This window comes from Pteronotus mesoamericanus, unplaced genomic scaffold (assembly GCF_021234165.1).
Source record: "Pteronotus mesoamericanus isolate MK-2021 breed Mesoamerican mustached bat unplaced genomic scaffold, CSHL_Meso_final contig_33, whole genome shotgun sequence".
NCBI lineage: Eukaryota > Metazoa > Chordata > Mammalia > Chiroptera > Mormoopidae > Pteronotus > Pteronotus mesoamericanus.
In genome coordinates, this window is record NW_026555135.1 from 4,329,782 (window position 1) to 4,347,674 (window position 17,893).

At 55.1% G+C, this 17,893-nt stretch overlaps 2 protein-coding genes across 2 annotated transcripts in view; one reads left to right on the top strand and one right to left on the bottom strand.

Moving 5' to 3' along the window:
* The first annotated feature begins 2,260 nt into the window (after positions 1 to 2,260).
* Positions 2,261 to 17,893, top strand: part of CAPN5 (calpain 5) — a 56,595-nt gene continuing 40,962 nt past the window's right edge. The window contains exon 1 of the mRNA XM_054576305.1: positions 2,261 to 2,414. The gene's annotated coding sequence lies outside the window, so the exon portion shown is untranslated. The remainder of the gene's footprint in view (positions 2,415 to 17,893) is intronic.
* LOC129072771 (ubiquitin-fold modifier 1-like) lies at positions 14,957 to 15,181 on the bottom strand. Its single transcript, XM_054576308.1, has one exon. The coding sequence runs from the start codon at positions 15,179 to 15,181 to the stop codon at positions 14,957 to 14,959; it is 225 nt and encodes a 74-aa protein (XP_054432283.1).

The window sequence follows — 17,893 nt, forward strand, 5'->3', positions numbered from 1 at the left end:
GGGCTTCCTGTTGGAGTCTTCCAGTTCTAACATTCTGGAATGCCTGGGCATCTAAGGAGCCACATGTACATGTCTCTGCTTCTGGGGGACCAGTGTCTTCACAAAATGAGGGGCTTGGCCTGCATGAAAATAACATCAGCAAATCCATGCTTGGCACTGACTTATCAGAACCAGGGACTGCTCTAGAGCTTTGCGTGATTGATCCACTTAATTCCCACAATGACTCCATGGTGTAGTGCTGTAATACTGCTTTACAGGTGAGGGGACCGGGGCACAGAGAGGTTGGGTCACTTGCCCAAGGTCACACAGCTAATATGAGCCTGGACAATGAGTCCAGAGTCCATGCTTGCAACCACCACATGACACCCCTCCTGAGTCCCAACACTCTGAAATGCAGAAGGGGGACCGAGCATCTTCCAAACGGCACCATTTTGTGCGTATTTTCTCAGACATGACCCCAGCTCCACTTCGAACACACAGGAGTTGCCCAGCCCAGAGGCAATGATGTCCAACACCCTGTATGACGGGGCCTTCCTGGGCCCCAAGAATTGCCTGTACCTGATTATCACACACTTCTGTTAGATGCCCGTTTTACAGACAGGAAAACGAGGCTTGGGAAGGACAGAGCACTTGCCAGGGTTATATGACCAGGAACCGGCAGAGTGAGGACTGGAGCTCAGAGCCTCCTGGTTTCACCAAGCACTGCTGTCCCCAGAGCGAGCCTCCACCTGGCCCTCCCAGAGACTCTACCCCTAACTCCCAGAGACAGCGTGAGGGTAGGGCTGGAAGAGACACAGCCAGGTGGGAATGCTGAAGAAGGTGAGGTGGCGCTCATGGTGGAACTGCGTGAGAGCTGAGGGCTGATATCAGCACATGTGCGCGGACTGTGAAAGAGCAGCCTTTTAGACGTCAGATCAGCATCAACAAGAGGGTTTGGGAGCTGACAGCGCTTGAGAGGAGCACTGAGGGCCTGGGGAGACTGCAGCCCAGGGCACAGGCAGTGAGACAGGGTGGAGAGTCAGGAAGGGGCGCAGACTTGGAACATTGTCCTGCGGGCGGTGGATCATGGCTGCATGTTTGAGTCTTCCCTGGTTGAATAAGAAGCTCTAGAGGGGGCTGGAGCTACTCCCAGGTGAGAAACATCTGGGGAGCCTGGGAAAGAGGCTGTGGGGTGGTGGAAGAAGCCGGTTAGTATGAGTGACCTGACTGAGCGGTGGATGAAATCACGAACTGAGGCTGCGAGCGCTGGAGGGGGAGATGAGTGGGCCTGAGTTTCTCCATCTGCGAAGCGCGCTGATACAGGCCTCCGAGGGCAAATCATAGCGTGTCTGCCCTGCGGTCCCAGAGCAATGAGGAGGAATCCCTGAGCCCCCACGATGTGCCAGAACTGGTCGTTCAGAAACCTCAGCCTCATTCCTGAAGCCTGCCCCTCCTACCGCCGTCCTATCACAGCACCGAAAATGCTTAATACAGGCCTAGAGCCCACTTTCCCCATCCAACAATAGGTCCCTCTTGGCGCCTCCAGAGGTCTAGGTCTCCCCTCCTCCAACCCAAGCCTTTGGGATGACTATGGACATGGAGATGGAAAAGAAATGGGCTCATGCCTCTTCAAGTCCTTCTTTCCCCAGCCCCTGCGGTGGTCGTCGCTGAGTTCATTGTACAACAGGGGTCCCCAACCCTCGGGCCCGCGAGGGAAGCTCCCCTGAGCTCTGCCTCCTGTATCCGCCCCCCTAACCCTTCCACAGCAGGGGGTGACCGGCTGCGAGCAAGTGAAGGACTGCCGCCCCAGCCCCGGCCTGAGCTCCGTTCCCTTCCCCCTTCCTCGCCCCGTCCGTGGAAAAACCGATCCCTGGTGCCAAAAAGGTTGGCGACCGCTGCTGTACAAGGTGCTTTCCCAAAGCTCAGCGGCCTGCACGCCCTCTGCGGGGCTTGCACGGGAACCCTCGGGCACCCGCCGACCTGGGTTCAGCCCGGGGTGGCTCCCGAAGGCATTCCACAGCAGGCAGAGCGAGGTTGGAAGGGAGGACAGAAGAACAGGGGCTTTATCGAGCCCAGAGGGGTTAGGCGGAGCCTCACAGGCTCCCAAACCCCCTCCTATTCCCCAGCGGGAACTCCGCAGCCACCTCCCGGCGGGTTCGCCCCACAGCGCGGTGCCAGATCGCATGCGCAGCAATCCTGCTCCTTCCGCCCCGTTGGAGAGACCACGCCTCTGTCCCCGAATGGGCGGAGGCCGCGGGGCGGGGCGGGGTGGGCCGCAGCCCGGGAGTCCCAGCTCTAGCCCCCGCCTTAGGCCATCCCGAGCCGATCCCTGGCCGGAGCCGGAGGCTGCTGCCTGGGGCTCGTCCAGCCTCCGCTCCGCTGCCCGCGCCGTGCCCGCATCCCGGAGTCCGGCTCGACCCGTGGCGGCGCGGCAGGTAGGAGGCGCTGCGCAGAGGGAGGCGTGTGCGAGCGCGCGCGAGTTCCTGTGTGTGTTTCGGAGGTGTGTGTGCAGGTGCAGCGCTGGCCGGTGCGTGGCCGGTGTGTGCCCGGTGAGCCCCGATCGGTGTGTCCGTGCGGGGGGTGAACATCCCGCACGCCGGGGAGGAAGGGGGTGAGCCCTGGCTTTCAGCCCCGGGGGGCGGGAGCCTCGAGGATCCGCCGGGGCACCCGGGGTTTGTCCCCACCCTACCCTCCACCCCACGTCGAGGGGCCTCCCGGCCCTTCCAACCCCCACCGCGCCCGCCTCCCGGAGTTCCGGGGCAAGTTTCCTAGTTCAGACGCCCTGGTGTTGAACCCCCGGGACTTGACCATCTCTTCCTCACAATTTCCCTGTCCTGGTCCCTTTCCAGCTCTCCACCCATCAATTCCAAGTCCCCTTTTGGGTGTCCTCCCTCCTTCCCATCCCCCGTCCCGAGAGGCTTGGGAAAGCGGGTAAAGCAGCTTCTCTTCCTGACCCTCCTCCATTGTTAAACGGGGGCCTTTTCTGGGTTGCGGGCTTGGGTGTGGTGTGAGGAGCAGGGGGTGGTGTGGGGAGATCTGGGAGAGGGTGGGTCTTGGGCTTCTCCGATCCTGCCTCCGCTCTTCAGAATTGAGAGTCTGGGGAGGCCTGCCTGGGGTCCAAAAGTGAAGTAGGACAGATCATTACCAGGTGCCAAGTTCTATTCAGGCTTCTTCTCATGGGGTGGGATCCTCCCCACCCTCCCCATCCCTGCCCCGACCCCACAGGAATGAGGAGAGTGGGCCCAGAGCTCCCGTGAAGTGAGCGGCTGTCGGGGGTGTTGAGCCAGAATTTGAACCTGGGTCACCTGACTCTCAAGCCAGAATCTTCTCCCTGCACCTGCCATGGACAGAAAAGCGCCAGGGGAAACTACCTCGTGGATTCTAGGGATGGAGAAATCTGAGTAGACTTCCTGGAAGAGAGGGATTTGAGGGTAGGGTTCAGCCTAGCTTTGAGTTGAGGCTTCCTGGGCAAACCACTGTATTCAGCTTCAAAGACTGTTACCCCCAGTTTCTGTGGGCCTATTCCTGGTTGCAGTCCCCCAAGTCCTGGGGGGTGGGGGTGGGAGGCCTGGCTCCCTTCCCCACTGAGGGACCGGGTAGGGTGGGGTGGGCCCAGCTGATGCTGCTTCCGGCCTGGCTGGCCAGAGCTGGGTGCCAGGACAAAGAGGTGCTCTGGAGGGGTTATGCCCTGAGGCAAACAGGTCAACAGAGAAGCCCTTGCCCAGGGTTACAATCCTTGCTGGGAGCCAGGGGTGGGGGTGGGGGGCTGGGCAGTCCTTGCATGGGTGCTGGGGGAGATTTCATGTTGGATGCATGGGTGCTGGGTCTCCAGGGTTGAAAAGTTCACCAAGCAGAAAAGAGGGCAGGGCACTGCAGGCCCAGGGAGCAGATGGGGAAGGGCCTGCAGGTGTCAGAATGATTGTCCGTGGGAAGGGGCATTAAATAGATGTGTTCAAACATCATCTTTGGCTACTGTCGTGGGTGGGTCACTGCGGAGGGCAGTGAGGTGAGGCCAGAGCTCCTCAGGCCCTCACCTGCGCACCTTCCACCTCTCCGCCTCGCTGCCAGTGGGGGGTCTGATAGAGGCTCCCAGGACAGAGGTGGGGGTGGGTGGGGTGCTAAGGGGCTGCTCTTGGCTCCAGTGTGGGGAACGGTGGGGAGGGGAGCTGAGATGGGGCCACCACTGGGGGTGGAGTAAGCCTGGGAGATGTGGACAAGGTGGTGGTTGGACAGTGGCTGTGAGAGGCCTGTGGGCTTCCGGGGCTGACACCCAGGACGCCGCTCCGGGGCCGGGGCTGCCTCTGGCTGCTGCTGCGGCCACTGCTTTCCCCACGGGCTTTCGGGACCCTGAACGGCAGGCCCTCCTGGACCCCCGGTGGGCAGAGGCAGCCCCTCCACCCTGCCTGTGTCTGTTTCTTCTTTGCTGAAACTGTCTCTGCACAGGACCTGGGGCAGGGAACTTCCCCTGTGAGTTTGTTTCTTCACCTGTGAAAAGGGGATAAATGCTGCCTAGTCACAGGGTTTGGGGAATGATGACTAAGTTAAATAGTGTCACTGAAGTGCTTTACTGGTACGTGATATTTGGTGGCTGTTATAATGAGTGGTAATTAACCATCAGCATCACATCATCTCTTCTTCCCTGAGGTGGGGGCGACAGCCCAGAGGACAGAGGGGCCGACTTTGGGAGAAGAAGGGTGGAAGGAAATGGGGTCTCCCATGGAAGGGGAAGCCCTCTCGGTGTCAGTGGGTCTGGCCCTCTCACAGCCCTTGAGTGGGTGGTCTCTACCTGCCTGACCAAGTCCCTGGGCCTCCCAGAGGCTCCTAACCCTAAATGTCGTAGCCAAAAAGCTCCTGGCAGAGGGCAGGTCTGCAAACCTCCCAGCCCCGTACGGCTCCCCAGCCACCTGGGGCCTGAACAGATGCGGACATCTGTCTGTCTGGCTGTAGTGGTCTTCTCACCTGGCCCAGCCCTCCGCTGCCTCTGTGTCCTCAGGTGTTGTGAGTGCCTGTGGAGCCCCCTCCCCTGCCCCTCAGACCCCGCAGAGACCACTTCTTTTCTTCATGCCTTGCCCGCCCTGCTCAAAACACCCCTTCGCTGACAGCAGCCTCTCCAGCCTCTCTTCCAGCTCCCCCAGCTTCTCCTCTCTGGCCCCGGCTTGTCTTGCTTCACTTCAGGCCAAGCTGCTGACTTCCCTTTGGCCTCAGGCCTTGCCTTTCCCTGCTCACTACAGGCAAAATAGGCCAAGGCCCTTTGGGGTTCTGGTCCAGGATGTTTTAGGAAGCCAGACTCGGACTTGGACCTGGGAAGGTCTGAAATGTGAGCATTTGCTTCCCGTAGTGGCCAGAGTTACTGCTGCCCATTCTAGTTGTTCAGGGGTGTGTTTCCAAGGCTCGCTTCCCCGGGGCCGGGCCTGGGGGTGAGGGTGCCAGTGGCTCAGGTTGGGGTGGCCTGGGGGTGTGGCCTGCGGTTTCTGCCACAGTGGGGCATGGGTCAGTCATGGATGGAGGAGCTGGTGGCCAGAGCAGACAAATCCCATCCATTGGTATGCAGCTCACCATCCCTGTTGGGGCGTCAGGGTGTCCCCAGTGATAGCCACAAGATCTGGAGGCCTGGGGGACAACAGGCAGAGAGCGGCTGGCTTGCCCAGCCAGCCCCTGCCCCAGTACCCCCACCCCCCACCCCCATGCGACCTGCAAATCAGTGAGGTGGGACCCAACTGGTGTGTTACTAGTAGTAGTAACTGAGACGCTGAGGTTTGGGGTGCCTTTGTTTGGCGCTGGAGCAATTCAAGGTGTGATAACGTCATCCTCACTTGCTCACCCCCTTCTGTGAGCAGGAAAGAGGAGTGAGGCCGCCTTCCTGGAGCCCACACTGCCCTTGACGGTTCTCCATTGCTGCTGTGACAAAGTAACACACGCTGAGTGGCTTAAAACAACGCATTTGTGTTCTCGTACAGTTTAGGAGGTCAGAGGTCTAAAATGAGTCTTTTGGGGCTAAAATCAAGGTGTCGGCAGGCTGGTTCCTTCTGGAGGCTGCAGGGGCAGAATCCGTTCTGCGTCTCTCCAGTTGCTGGTGGCTGCTGGCGGCTGCTGGCGGCTGCTGGCGGCTGCTGGCATCCCTGTGACCTCCCAACCCCTCTCTCCTCTCCTTTCCTCTTGTGGAGTCCAAGCTCCCTCTGCCTCCTGCTTATAAGAACACTTGTGACTGCATTGAGGGCCCGACTGGGGAACAGGATTATCGCCCCATCTCAAAATCCTTAATGACGTCCACAAAGTCCCTTTTGCCATGTAAGGTAACGTTCACTGTTCCAGGGATTAGGATGCTGATATATTCGGGCGCCATTATCCTGCCTTCCACAGGAACCAACTGCAGTGCCGTGGCAGGCTCCTTCCTCAGGGACCCCCTCCTGGGTGCCCACTGCCACTGGCTTCTTCCCGCATGAGGTCATTCCCAGCGTCTGTCTCCCCCAGCCGGGGGGCTGCTGTGGGCAGGGCCTGGGCCTGCTGCAGCTCTGGCGCCAGAGCCCGGCCTGAGGGCCCGGTTGGCCAGAGCTCAGGGATGCTTGGAAGAGAGGGATGTCCCCACCCATGGGTTGCTCCAATGACCAGACCTAGTCTTGCATTTTACAGTGTGTTAGCCCTTTAAGAGTGGAACACAGCTCATGTCAGATGTTCATTCAACAAACCCAGTGCTGCGCAGGGGAGATCGCTTGGGCCCTATTTTGTAGAGTGAAAGCTTATTGAAGCCACATTCTGCCTGGAGCAGAGGTGTGTGAGGGGAGCAAGGTGTGGACGGATGGGCAGGTAGAGTAGAAAGACCTTCATTTTACAGATGAGAAATGTAAGGCACGAAGGAGGTTATTTATTGTATTGCCTCTCCCTGGGCCTCAGTGTCCCCCTCTGAGGGCGAGGATGTGCCTCTCATCCTCGGATTCGTCCTCTGCCTGGGCTCTGGCATTCAAGGCCCCCACAGGCAGGAACAAGTCGCAACACAGAGCAGCGCCCAGAGCTTGGAAGTTCTGCCAACACACCACTTGCGTGTAGGTGGCAAGCCTCTTGGGGCCTCTGAGGAAAAACCCCCTGGCCTGCACGCAGCCCACCCAGCCCAGTGTGGGTCTCTGGTACATCCCCACGACCAAGGCCATGCCGTATAGAGCCCTGCTTCTCTCTTGGGGGCCATTTTTGCGGCCTGGTTGCTTTGCCTGCGCTCTGGCCTCCTCTCTATCCCACCTTCCTGTGAGCTGCCCAGGAGCCCTGCTCACATCCCCGCCGACTCCGAGTCCTGAGCCTGGCTCTCGGGGCTCCCAGCTGTGGCAGTGCTTCTGTGCTAGCCCCTTCTTCCTTCTATCTCTTCCCAGCACCCTGCCTCCCAGCCTTGCTGGAATGGTTTCTTCCTTCTAGAATGTTCCATCCTCCTCCAAACCTTCCACTTTCTTCTGAAATGGCAGTCCACCCTCTGAGATCCTGCTTAGATGCCGACTCCTCCATGCAGCCTCTCTTGCCCCATCTGAGTGAACCACTCCCCTTTGAGAGCAGACCTCTCAACCTAGTACCGAGATGGCTCTCTCCACTACCAGGCTGACGTCCGGGGGAGAGCCCTGCCTGACTCCTCGCTGCCCGTTGTCCAGGCATGGGTGGAGGAGCAGGACTCCCAGGGTGAGCCATCCCCAGGGTGAATGCATCGCTGTGCAGTGAGAACAGTACAGCTCACTTCTGAGGTTGTGCAGGGGCTTGACCTAGGAATCAAGCCTCAGTTTCCCAGTCTGAGAAATGGGCGCCCTTTCACTAGGTTTCTACCCTTGGGATTTAGAGGCAGGGGATGTCAGGACAGAGACTTCTCTTGCAGGAGCAGGAAAAGGGGCTGTCCTGGTGACAAACGCTGCCAATTGGAAAAGAGCAGGAAGTGTCCCCTTCCCCAACATTTGATGGTGAGAACCTAGAGACCAGAGAGGGTGGGGGGTGGCCTGGGGTCACACAGCAGAGTGAAGCAGAGATGGCGTCGGTGGCCTGATCAAGTCTCACTTGGTCAGGTTGTTTTCCCAGTGGGGAGTAGCATCACCTGCGACCTGAAGCTCCGGTCCTATCCCCACTGCCCACGGGACAGGGAACAGCCCGTGCTGGGGGCACTCGGCGGCACTGCCCCTCCCTTGGCGCCTTCTCGGCGGGACGAGGTGCTGGGCTGGGAGCCCTGCTGCAGGGCGATCACCACCCTGGGTTTCCGTGACACGACTTTCAGTGCCCGCAGCAGCCGGGCTGCTCGGCCCGCGTGAGGCTGAGCCCTCGCCGGCCTCTGCTCGGGGAAGCCCCAGCGCCCAGGACTGCAGCCGGGTGCCCCGCTTTTTCCTGTTCCCGCTCTCACTGCAGCCCTCTCTGGGGTGTGCTTCTGGAGGTTTGTCACCCAGGTATGTCCCCGCTTACCAGCCCCCCTACCCCCGAGCACTCTGAGACGGGACCCCAATTCCAGTGAAGAACAGCTGTGGAGCACAGGTCTTGGACTCTGTCCGGCCACACAGCAAGCTGTCCTGGAGGCTGGGTTTTCCCTCAAAACACTGCCGGGGACACCAGTGCCTCAGGACCACTGTCCCCCAGGACCAGGGACAACCCCAAACCCCAAACCCCTGGCCCTGCCCACCAGGCCCCTTGTGTCTCTTAGCACGGGGCCTGTTTGTCAGGTTTCTGTGCTACAAAGATTACTGCAGCTGGGTGGAGACTGGATTGAACACCCACAGAAGCGATAAGGGGAGGGGAGTAGAGAAGAAAGACAGGATTTCCCAGTGCCGGTGCCAGCCTGCCCGGCGTTGGCTGGACTGACTCACTGGGCCTGGCCCCTGGCTCTGCTGGTGGAGCCTGGAGCCTGGCGGCCCCGGCCCAGCTCTCCCTCCGCATCTCCTCCCCCACCCGGCCATCCCTTGCTCAGTACACAGTATGAAGGGGAGGTGGGGTCCCGGGAGGCTAGAATGCACCCACCATAGGACAGAGAGATGCATTAAGAATGTTATTGAAATGGTGGCCTGTGGGGCAAGAGAAGGATGGGACAAAAGGGAATGACTACATTGCCAAAAACAAAAACGAATCACCCCAATAGCCAGGAAGTCGCCAAATTCTGAGGCTCTACCTTTCCGTGCCCCCTGCCCCACCCCGGCTCACTGCCTCAGCCCCTTTCCACAGCACCTGGCCCTGGAATCACTCTCCAGCCCCTCCCTGCGCCCTCTGCCCTCAGCAAGCGCCCTGCAGAGCTGGTCCTCTCAGCTTTCCCCATTCAGCTTCCTGCCCTGACTTTCCGGCTGTCACTCAGAGCTTTCCCGCCTTCCCTCCGCCTCCCGTGCATCCTGCCTGCTCTCCCCTGCGATCTCAGCCTCGCGCCTTCAAGCTCTGCTCAGGTTTCATCTTGAAGAGCCACTGCCATTCTTCCTGCTCCTGTCACCCTACGGGCCACGTGCCTTACTCCCAGCAGCACTGGCCACTGTGTCTCTGGTTTAGCCCTGGGCTCCTTCCTCCTGGACTGCCCTCAGGTCCTGACCCCTGTCTCGTCAGCCTAGGGTCAGCCCAGAATGGGTGTCAGTGAAGATGTGCATGTTGTTAATTGACGGTGCCCCTGAATTATAAGACACAGCAATTCAGCCTTCCCCTTATTATGTGGCAAAGGGGAGGGGGTCCTCTTCTTAGAAGTAGGGTGTAGTGTGAGGTCAAGGGAGGGGGGAGAGAGGGGGACTTTATTGCCAGGTGGTAGGTGCGGGGCATCATTGGCTCCTCCACTGTCACTGGATGATACCCACTCTGCTGGTTCCGTTCTGTACAGCAGGCATCTGCCATGGGGGTTGGGGTACAGAGGAGGCATGCCCAGCAGGCCTCCCTTTGTTCCCCTTTTTCCCCCCACATCCAGCTGGGCACCGATGGAGTTGAGTCTCCTGCCCACACAGCTCTAGACCCTGTCTGTTCACCATTCACACATGAGCCTACACCTTCAAGTTCTGCGGTCTTCCCTCTGGCCTTTCTGCTCCAGTCAGGTCCTTTTCTACTGCACTCTCACGGGGCAGCTGATGGGTCTCAAGTCCCTCCCCTGCTTGGCGCCCTTTCCCAGCCCTCCGTCACCTCAGCACGAGGCCTGGTTCTTGCGCCTGGCACTCCAGGACCTCTCCCTGGGATCCTGTGCATCCTCCCACCCCACGTCCACTCTGCGTCGGCTCAGTTCCTCTCGGGGCCGAGGATGCCTCCTGGGGATGGCCCCTGGCTGGCTGGACCCCCCTCCCAAGGAAACCTTGGAAGTAGGCACATGCCCTGCTGGGGTGAGGGGGCACCCCCTTCACTTTGTGGGACCCTCTCTTGGACTTGAGCACTCCAAGTATGAAAGCCAGTGTCCTAGGAGGTGGAGGAGCCTTGTAGAAGGTCACACAGACTGTGTGTGACAAGGCCAGGCCGGGGTCCCGACCCAGCCTGGGCCTGTTTGCTCCAGGTGTGGCGTGTCCAGCCCAACGGGATTGGACCTCTGAGGGCCTAGCACTGGTGGGGTCGGGGTCTCCAGGTTCAGGCAGTTGTTCTGCCCAGGACCACTGCACTGGTTTTTCAACAAACTTTTTATTGGAAACATAAACAACAGAGCATAAATCACAGGTGTGCAGCGCAACCACCACACCATGTGGCCACCACCCAGGTCAAGGAGCAGTGTCACCAGAACCCCCGAAGCCCTGTCGTTCCCCTCAGGCACTACCCCCAGAGGGGGCTACTTTCCTGCCTTCTCTTCATTGTAGATGCGTTGTGCCTGCTTTTCAGTTTTGTGTAAATGGAATCACAGTTTTCCTTTTCTTGTGTAATATTATGCTTGTGAGATCCAGCTGTGGATTTTCATACAATATTTGTCATTTTCTTTACTGTGTATGTATTTTTTTTTACAATGTATTCATCCCTTCTCTTCTTGCACTTTTGGGTTGTTTCTCATTTTCAGCTGTAACAAATACTGCTGTGATAAAATTCTTGTACATGTGTTTTGGCGCATAGGTTCAGTATTTACTTTGGAGTAGAATCACTGAATGACAGAGTATGTGTTTGTCCAGCTGTGGACATGGTCGAATGGTTTGGCAAAGCGGTTGCACCGATGAACACTCTCACCTCCAATGTAGAAGATCTACTTGGGAGTGTGTGTGTGCGCGCAGTGTTTTTCACTTTAGCCAGTCTAGATGGGGGATGTAATGGTATGCCATTGTGTGGTTTTTTAAAATTAATCCTGGAGGGAGGCAGGGAGAGAGAGAGAGTCAGACAGACAGACAGAAAAACAGACAGACATTGATTTGCTGTTCCATTCATTAGTTGTTTTTTGTTATGTGCCCTGACCGGGAACTGAACCCACAACCTTGGCACATGGGGATGACACTCTAATCAAATGAGCTACTTGGCCAGGGTTCATTGAGTTTTCAATGTATATTTATTTCCTTGATTATTAGTGTAGTCAAGCACATTTTTCCCCCCATTTATTAGCCATTTGAACATGCTGTTTTTCTTTTGTCTTCTTTGAAAAGCTCTATTTTACTTTCAGTTGGATTTGCACTCTGGGTGTAATTATAAGGTACAGTTTTTCCCATACAGATTTCCAGTTGACCCGCCCTCTTCCCAGTGCCCTGTGGTGTCACTGTTATCATAAATCGGGTGTGCGTCTACCTGTGGCCTCTGGCTGGGCTTTCCGTTCGGTCACATGGGTCTGTCTGTCTACCCTGTGCCAGTCCCACACCGGGCCGACTAGTGATGGGTCTGTTAACTGTTGCTGTGAGCCCCCCAGGTGTCCTCCAAATGGTCTCGGCCACTCACGGCCCCCTGTGTGCTGGCCCCCTCACCCGCCCCTTAGAGGAGAGCCCCAAGGCTCGGACAGGTCAGGAGACTCGCCCCTGCCCCTCAGCCCTGACTCCGCACCACCCTGCCCTCTGACGCTTGGTGTCATGCGAAGGCTCCCGCCTACACCTCTGGGAATGTAACAATAGTTTGTTTAAGAACCAACTTCCTTTTTCCTTATTTCTTAAAGGAAACTGCGTGTCTGCTGTGAATGGGAAGTCACTGTTACTCTCTGTAACACAGGGTAGCTGGGAGAATCTGAAAAATCCATTCAGTTTCTGCCAGGTGCCGTGGCCCTGAGCCGAGACCCGCTTCTCCCTTAGGTAGGTGGGGAAGGGCTGGGGGCCCCTGAAGGCCTGCTGGCCCAAACCGGTTCTTGAGAGAGGAATGGTGGGGGGACCACTTTCTCACGGACTCCTCCACTGCCACGTCGGACTACACCCTGACACGGTAACGGTGTGAACCGGCCGGCGCTCTGCTTGGGGAAGCCCTCATGTGATAGGGAATCTGGAAGCTTGGGATCCAACTAACAAGCCACAGATGTGTGTGTCTGTGTGTGTACTGATTAAAGCTTTAATAGTAAGAGTAGAAAATGTGGTTTATGGTATAAAAAAATGCGTTTTCTTAAGACAGTACGTACCAATAGTGTGTTTAAACTAAATGCTTCAAAACATTCTGCACAAAGAACTTATAGATCATATTTATTCAATAAAAAAAAGTCTAGTTCTTTAGGAAAATGTTTATTTTTTAAGTTTTTGTTTTAAGATTTTATTTATTTATTTTTAGACAGAGGGGAAGAGAGAGAAACATCAATGTGTGGTTGCCTCTCACATGCTCCCTACTGGGGGCCTGGCCCGCACCCCAGGCTTGCGCCCTTACGGGGAGTGGAACCAGGGACCCCCTTTGGTTCACAGGCCGGTGCTCAATCCACTGAGCCACACCAGCCAGGGTAAGAAAATGTTTTTAAGAACATAACTACAATAAAAAGTTCAAAACCAAAGGATACAAATATTAAATTACTTTATGGTACAGGACATCATAAACTTATTTATGTAATACAGCAGACAGATTTTGTTGTAGAAACAAAATTGGGGGGGAAACTAAGTTAAACAAAAAATTTGGGAGTGGGTATTCATGAATTTTTGGTTAACTGAGGCTTAATATTGTTAAGTGGGTCTTTGAACATCAAATTTTGTTTAAAAATAAAAATTTCCCCAAACATCAGAAGTATACTTTCCTACCTCAGCAAAGATTTTTTTTTTTTTTTTTTTACAGTTTGGAGTTCTAATGTTCATTTATCAAATATATGAACAATATCTGCTTAATTTCTTAAACTTAACTGCCCGTGTCACCTTCAGAGGGTGATTTTGTTGCATTTCCTTCTTACCTTTTTTCCCTCTGTGATCCTACGGCCTCTGCTAGGGAACATCCTGAAACACGCTTAGGTAAAAGTTGGTCTTAGAGAAATTTTTTTCATAAATAATTCAGCAAGTATTTATGGAAAGCCTACTCCACTTCAGGGTCTAGAAAGAGCAAGGCAGACACAAGGCCTGCCTTCAGAGAGCTCACCGTTTAGAGTACAGCGAGTCGAGCCCTGGTTCTGAAACGCAATGAGACTGCATTTCATTTTTAAAGATTTGCATAGATATTGATTTCCTCTGTAAGGGCCAATGAAACATCCCTTGTGCATATCGTTTGTTAGATTCTCATGAAAGGAATTTTGAGATCTGCTTATTGACGAGGCCTCTACGATGCTTTCTCCAATCACCTTCTACTCCTTATGACGATGTTGGGTCCCCCTCAGTCCCCCTTCGCCCATCCAGCTGGCTTTTCCTGTGACGTTTTGCTACAGCTTTCTGTCTGCTTCGCTGTCTGCTGGGCTTCCCCATCTTCCCTTTACTGGTTTCTCATTCACTTAATGAATCTTAACACTTTCTTAAACGTTGGGTCTTCGGTGAGTACAATTAATCAGCATTTCCAGTGAGCATTTTCTTGAGCTTTGTTGTGAACTTCAGGTCTCCTTTACAATACTCTCTTCCTGAATGCTATTTACAAATATTATTCTAAAAAAATCTCCAAAAAAACAGTGTTTCTTGAGAAGTCCTGTTTTAAAGGCTGTATTTAAAAAGACTGGTAAAGGTTTGCATAACTCAGCAAAGGATGCTTCTACTTCATTTTCAATTCTTACCATTATAAGCATTGAATTCTACAAGATCACAGTTAAAATCCTTTGGTATGGGGTATCAATTTACACCTAAGGGTAAATCAAAAAACTCAATTTTTGACTCTGCTCTTTAATATTAAATTAAAATTTATATGAACACATGAAGCTTGAAACTTAAAAACAGACAAACAAAAAAAACCTGTGTGATAAAAAGTTAAGACAACCCTGGCCGGGTGGCTGAGTTGGTTGGAGCGTTGTCCCGCACACCAAAGGTCTCAGGTTCACTTCCTGGTCAGGGGACATACCTAGATTGCAGGTTTGACCCCAGGTCAAGCACATACCTCAGTTGTGGGTTAGATCCCTGGTTGGGGTGTGTGCAGGAGGCACCTGATGGATGTTTCTCTCTCTCTCTTCTTTCCTTTCTCTATAAAATCAATAAACATATCCTCGGGTGAGGATTTTTTTAAAAATTAGGACAGTTAAGTACTCATTGATGTCTATATCCTTTATCATAAATGATATATAATTAAGAATTCAACGATTTTTAAGTCTGCAAGTCAGTGCTGTCCAGCAAACTGCCACGTATGATCCACAGTCATTGAAAAAATTTTAACTTAAAGACAAATAGAACGATTCAATAAATTTTAATTTTCTGGATGTTCTCAGAAAGAATTATCAGAAGCATCCTCCAGTAATAAACAACAGTTGGATAATCCATTTACTCCAAATGAACTAGCCGTGTGTGCTGTGAGGTAGCAACGAAAGACTAGGTCTGTGGAGAAGGTACATACCTTCAATGCAGAAGCTTCCGTCTTCACATGAAGCATGGGAATAACAAGGAGGGACATTGTTTCATCAACCATTGGTGTTTTCATAGTATTTTAAATGCCTGATTTCAGTTTTACAACAACATCGCCAATATTTATTTTGAAAGGTAATCCTGTCTTCCAAGTAGCGGACATTGACAACTTCAACGCGATCTCTAGGAATAATTCACAGCTCTGAACCATGCTTTCCGAAGACAGTTCCAGCAGTCTGTGCAGGATTTATTTCTATTCCATCATTGGTAATAATTGCAGTTGTGGCTGCAGGGACTTTAAATTCTTCTGCTGCAAACTTTAAAACAGCTATGAAAGGTGTCTTTTCAGGAACACTGAGTGCTGCGTACAGCAGCCACACGTCGGGTGTCAGCGTGATCTTAAAGGAAACCTTCAACATAGTGTAGCTGGTCTGGGCAGAGACCAACAAGCTGCAGGTTTTGGATACATTTCCTGATGTCCTTTCTCAGCTACAAAATGGGACTAAAACTGTGTCCTGTTTCTTGACCAGGGAAGGCTCACTGGCATCACCTCCCTCCCGTAGCTGGCTCAGTGTGGCCTGCTGCCAGAGGGGCCCTTTCTCTGTCCCGCCTGTCCACACCACCTCCAGCAGGTACCACAGCAGACCAGGCCACGGCCTCCTTGAAAGGGGTGCACAACATTTCCAGGGCGAGGACAGAGGCTCCTATAGGGCAGGCCCTTGGGGAAGGGAGAGAGAAAGAGAGGGAGAGAAACATCAATGTGTAGTTGCCTCTTGTGCACCCACTACTGGGGACCGGGCCTGAAACCCAGGCATGTGCCCTGACTGGGAATCGAACTAGTGGCCTTTCGTTTCACAGGCAGGCACTCAATCCACTGAGCCATACCAGCCAGGGAAGATGCCGCTTTCTTACTCTGCCCCCTTAGAAGCTGGAACAAGGCAGGGCTGGTAGCAGTTCAGAGGGTGAGAGACTTACCCAAGGAAATACAGCACTTAAGTGGTGCAGCTGGGAGTAGAACTCAGGTCTGACTGACCTGCAGGAAGACTTGGGCTCTTTGAGCTCGCTGGCAAGTCCTTGTTCTGACCCAGCTCCGTTCCCCACGCTCAGTCCACAGGGCCCCACCTGCTAGGCTGGGTCTGAATTGCTTTGCACTTTCCTGCTGTGAGCCTATTCTTGAGCTGCTGTTCCCTCTGCCCAGAAGGGGCCATCTCTTCTCAAGGACACCTGACTCCTGGGGCCAGGCCTTTGTGTCCCTCCTGCTGAAACCTCTGAAATGACACATTTTTCATTTTGCCTTGTATTTCTGAAGTTCGCTGGGGACTGAAACCCTGAATTTTTGTAATCCTCCTGGCCAGAGTCTGGAAACTTTGTAGACATCCCCCAGGGGTACATTGCATTAAAGTGGACAAAGTGCTATTCTGCATGCTGGCGTCTCATTTGATCCTCCCAGAGGCCCTGGCACATTATCTCTTCCTTCCAGACAAGGGCTGGGCAGCCCAGAGAGGTGACATGGCCGGTCCAAGATCGCACAGCTTACAGGGACATTGGGGAACTAAAGCCAAGCCTCCGTCAGGAGGAGGGGGATGGCTGAGCCGCAGCTGAGAGCCCCAGCCGTGGGAGGCAGCGGGAGGGGCAGAGAGAGGCCAGGCCCAGTGGGAAAGGGCGGGCCCTGGTCTTCAGGAGACCTGAGAACCGGTACTGCTCTGATATGGAAAGCTGATCCCCACCGAGAGTCCTTGCAGTCTTTGAGCTTGTTTTTCCCATCCGTGAAAGAATTCCTCCTGTGTCGCCTGTGTTGGTTCATTCAACACGAATTTACTAAATGTGCCTGGCCAACCTTGGACCCTGGGGACACAGGGAGGAGCTGGATAGGGCCCTGCGCTGGAGGGGTGCAGGCGGGACTGGGGAGACGGGCAGGTCCTACAGAGATAGCGTACAATGTAATGAGCCTGGTCCCAGGGGTTCCAGGATGGCAGAGGGGAGGAGCAACGTGGGGGACAGGCGGGAGGTACTTGGGCTCGGTCTTTAAGGGACCATGTGTTCTCCTGGTATGCACGTGTGGGGGAAGAGTGACTGCGGAGGCCCTGAGTAAACAGCTCTAGAGAGCCCGAGGGAGCTCACAGTCCTGGAACAGTGGCCCAAGGCGGAGAGCGGCAGAGGGTGTGTGAGACCGGCCGGGCGGCCGCATGAGGGCAGGATGAAGTGCAGCTGGCCCACGGGCTGTCCTGTTGGTGCGTGGTTCACGCACCAAGGAAAAACGTTCCGAAGTGGGCAGTGCCAAAGCTGCAGGCTCAGGTCCAGGCCAAGGCCTGGCTTTCTGGACTCTGGATTTATCCATGAGCTTCTATGCTTATGCCTGGAAATGCAGCAAGAGAGCAAATTTCAGGGGCTGGTGACTCTGTGACCCCAGGGAGGTATTGACTCAGTGAGTGGGAAATGACCTTGGGGCAAACGGAGGGCGCAGGAGGGCAGCCAGCGGAGGTGCAGCCTGTGCAAAGGCCGGGGCCAAAGAGCCAGGCACAGGTAGGCCAGTGTCAGGCCGGCTGGCAGGGGTGAGTATGGGAGGGACAGCTGAACTGGGGCTGGCCCCCAGCCAGCCAGGCGTGGCCCAGGTCCTGCCAGGCCCTGGCCCAGCTGAGCCCTCCCCTCTCAGACCCCCACCTCCCTTTTGCCCTCCCCAGGAGCAAACCTTCCCCTCAGCGTTGGCTGCTGTAAGCCTGGAGGGCCGCCAGAACCCTCATTTTCCTGCGCCCTGGCTGGGTGACCTCAGCCAGCTTGCTCCCCTCCCAGGGCCCTTTGGGCTCTGAACACTGGAATTGCTAGAGCTGACTTCTGGGCTCCTGCTTTCAGCTTCTTTGATCTAATCCTTGCAGCTTAAATTGCTTCCTGAGAGGCCCTGCAGAAGCTGGAAGCCTTGGTGCTGATGACTCTCCTGGTGGCCGGGTGCCAGAAGCCCCGGGCTGGCTCTCCGGGCCCCCCCCGCCTCTTTCCTGCAGGCCTTCAAGGCCGGAGGGTGGCTGGGAGAGAGCAGGGTTATTGGCCTTCCTGGACAGAGGAATGGCCAGAGAGTTTAAGTGGCTGGCCTCAGGTCACACAGCAGTGGAGCACGCAGGCCCAGTAGGACATGCGGG

Bases quoted from the DNA above. Each gene is read 5' to 3' on its own strand.
- LOC129072771 (XM_054576308.1), bottom strand. From the start codon at position 15,181: ATGTTGAAGGTTTCCTTTAAGATCACGCTGACACCCGACGTGTGGCTG.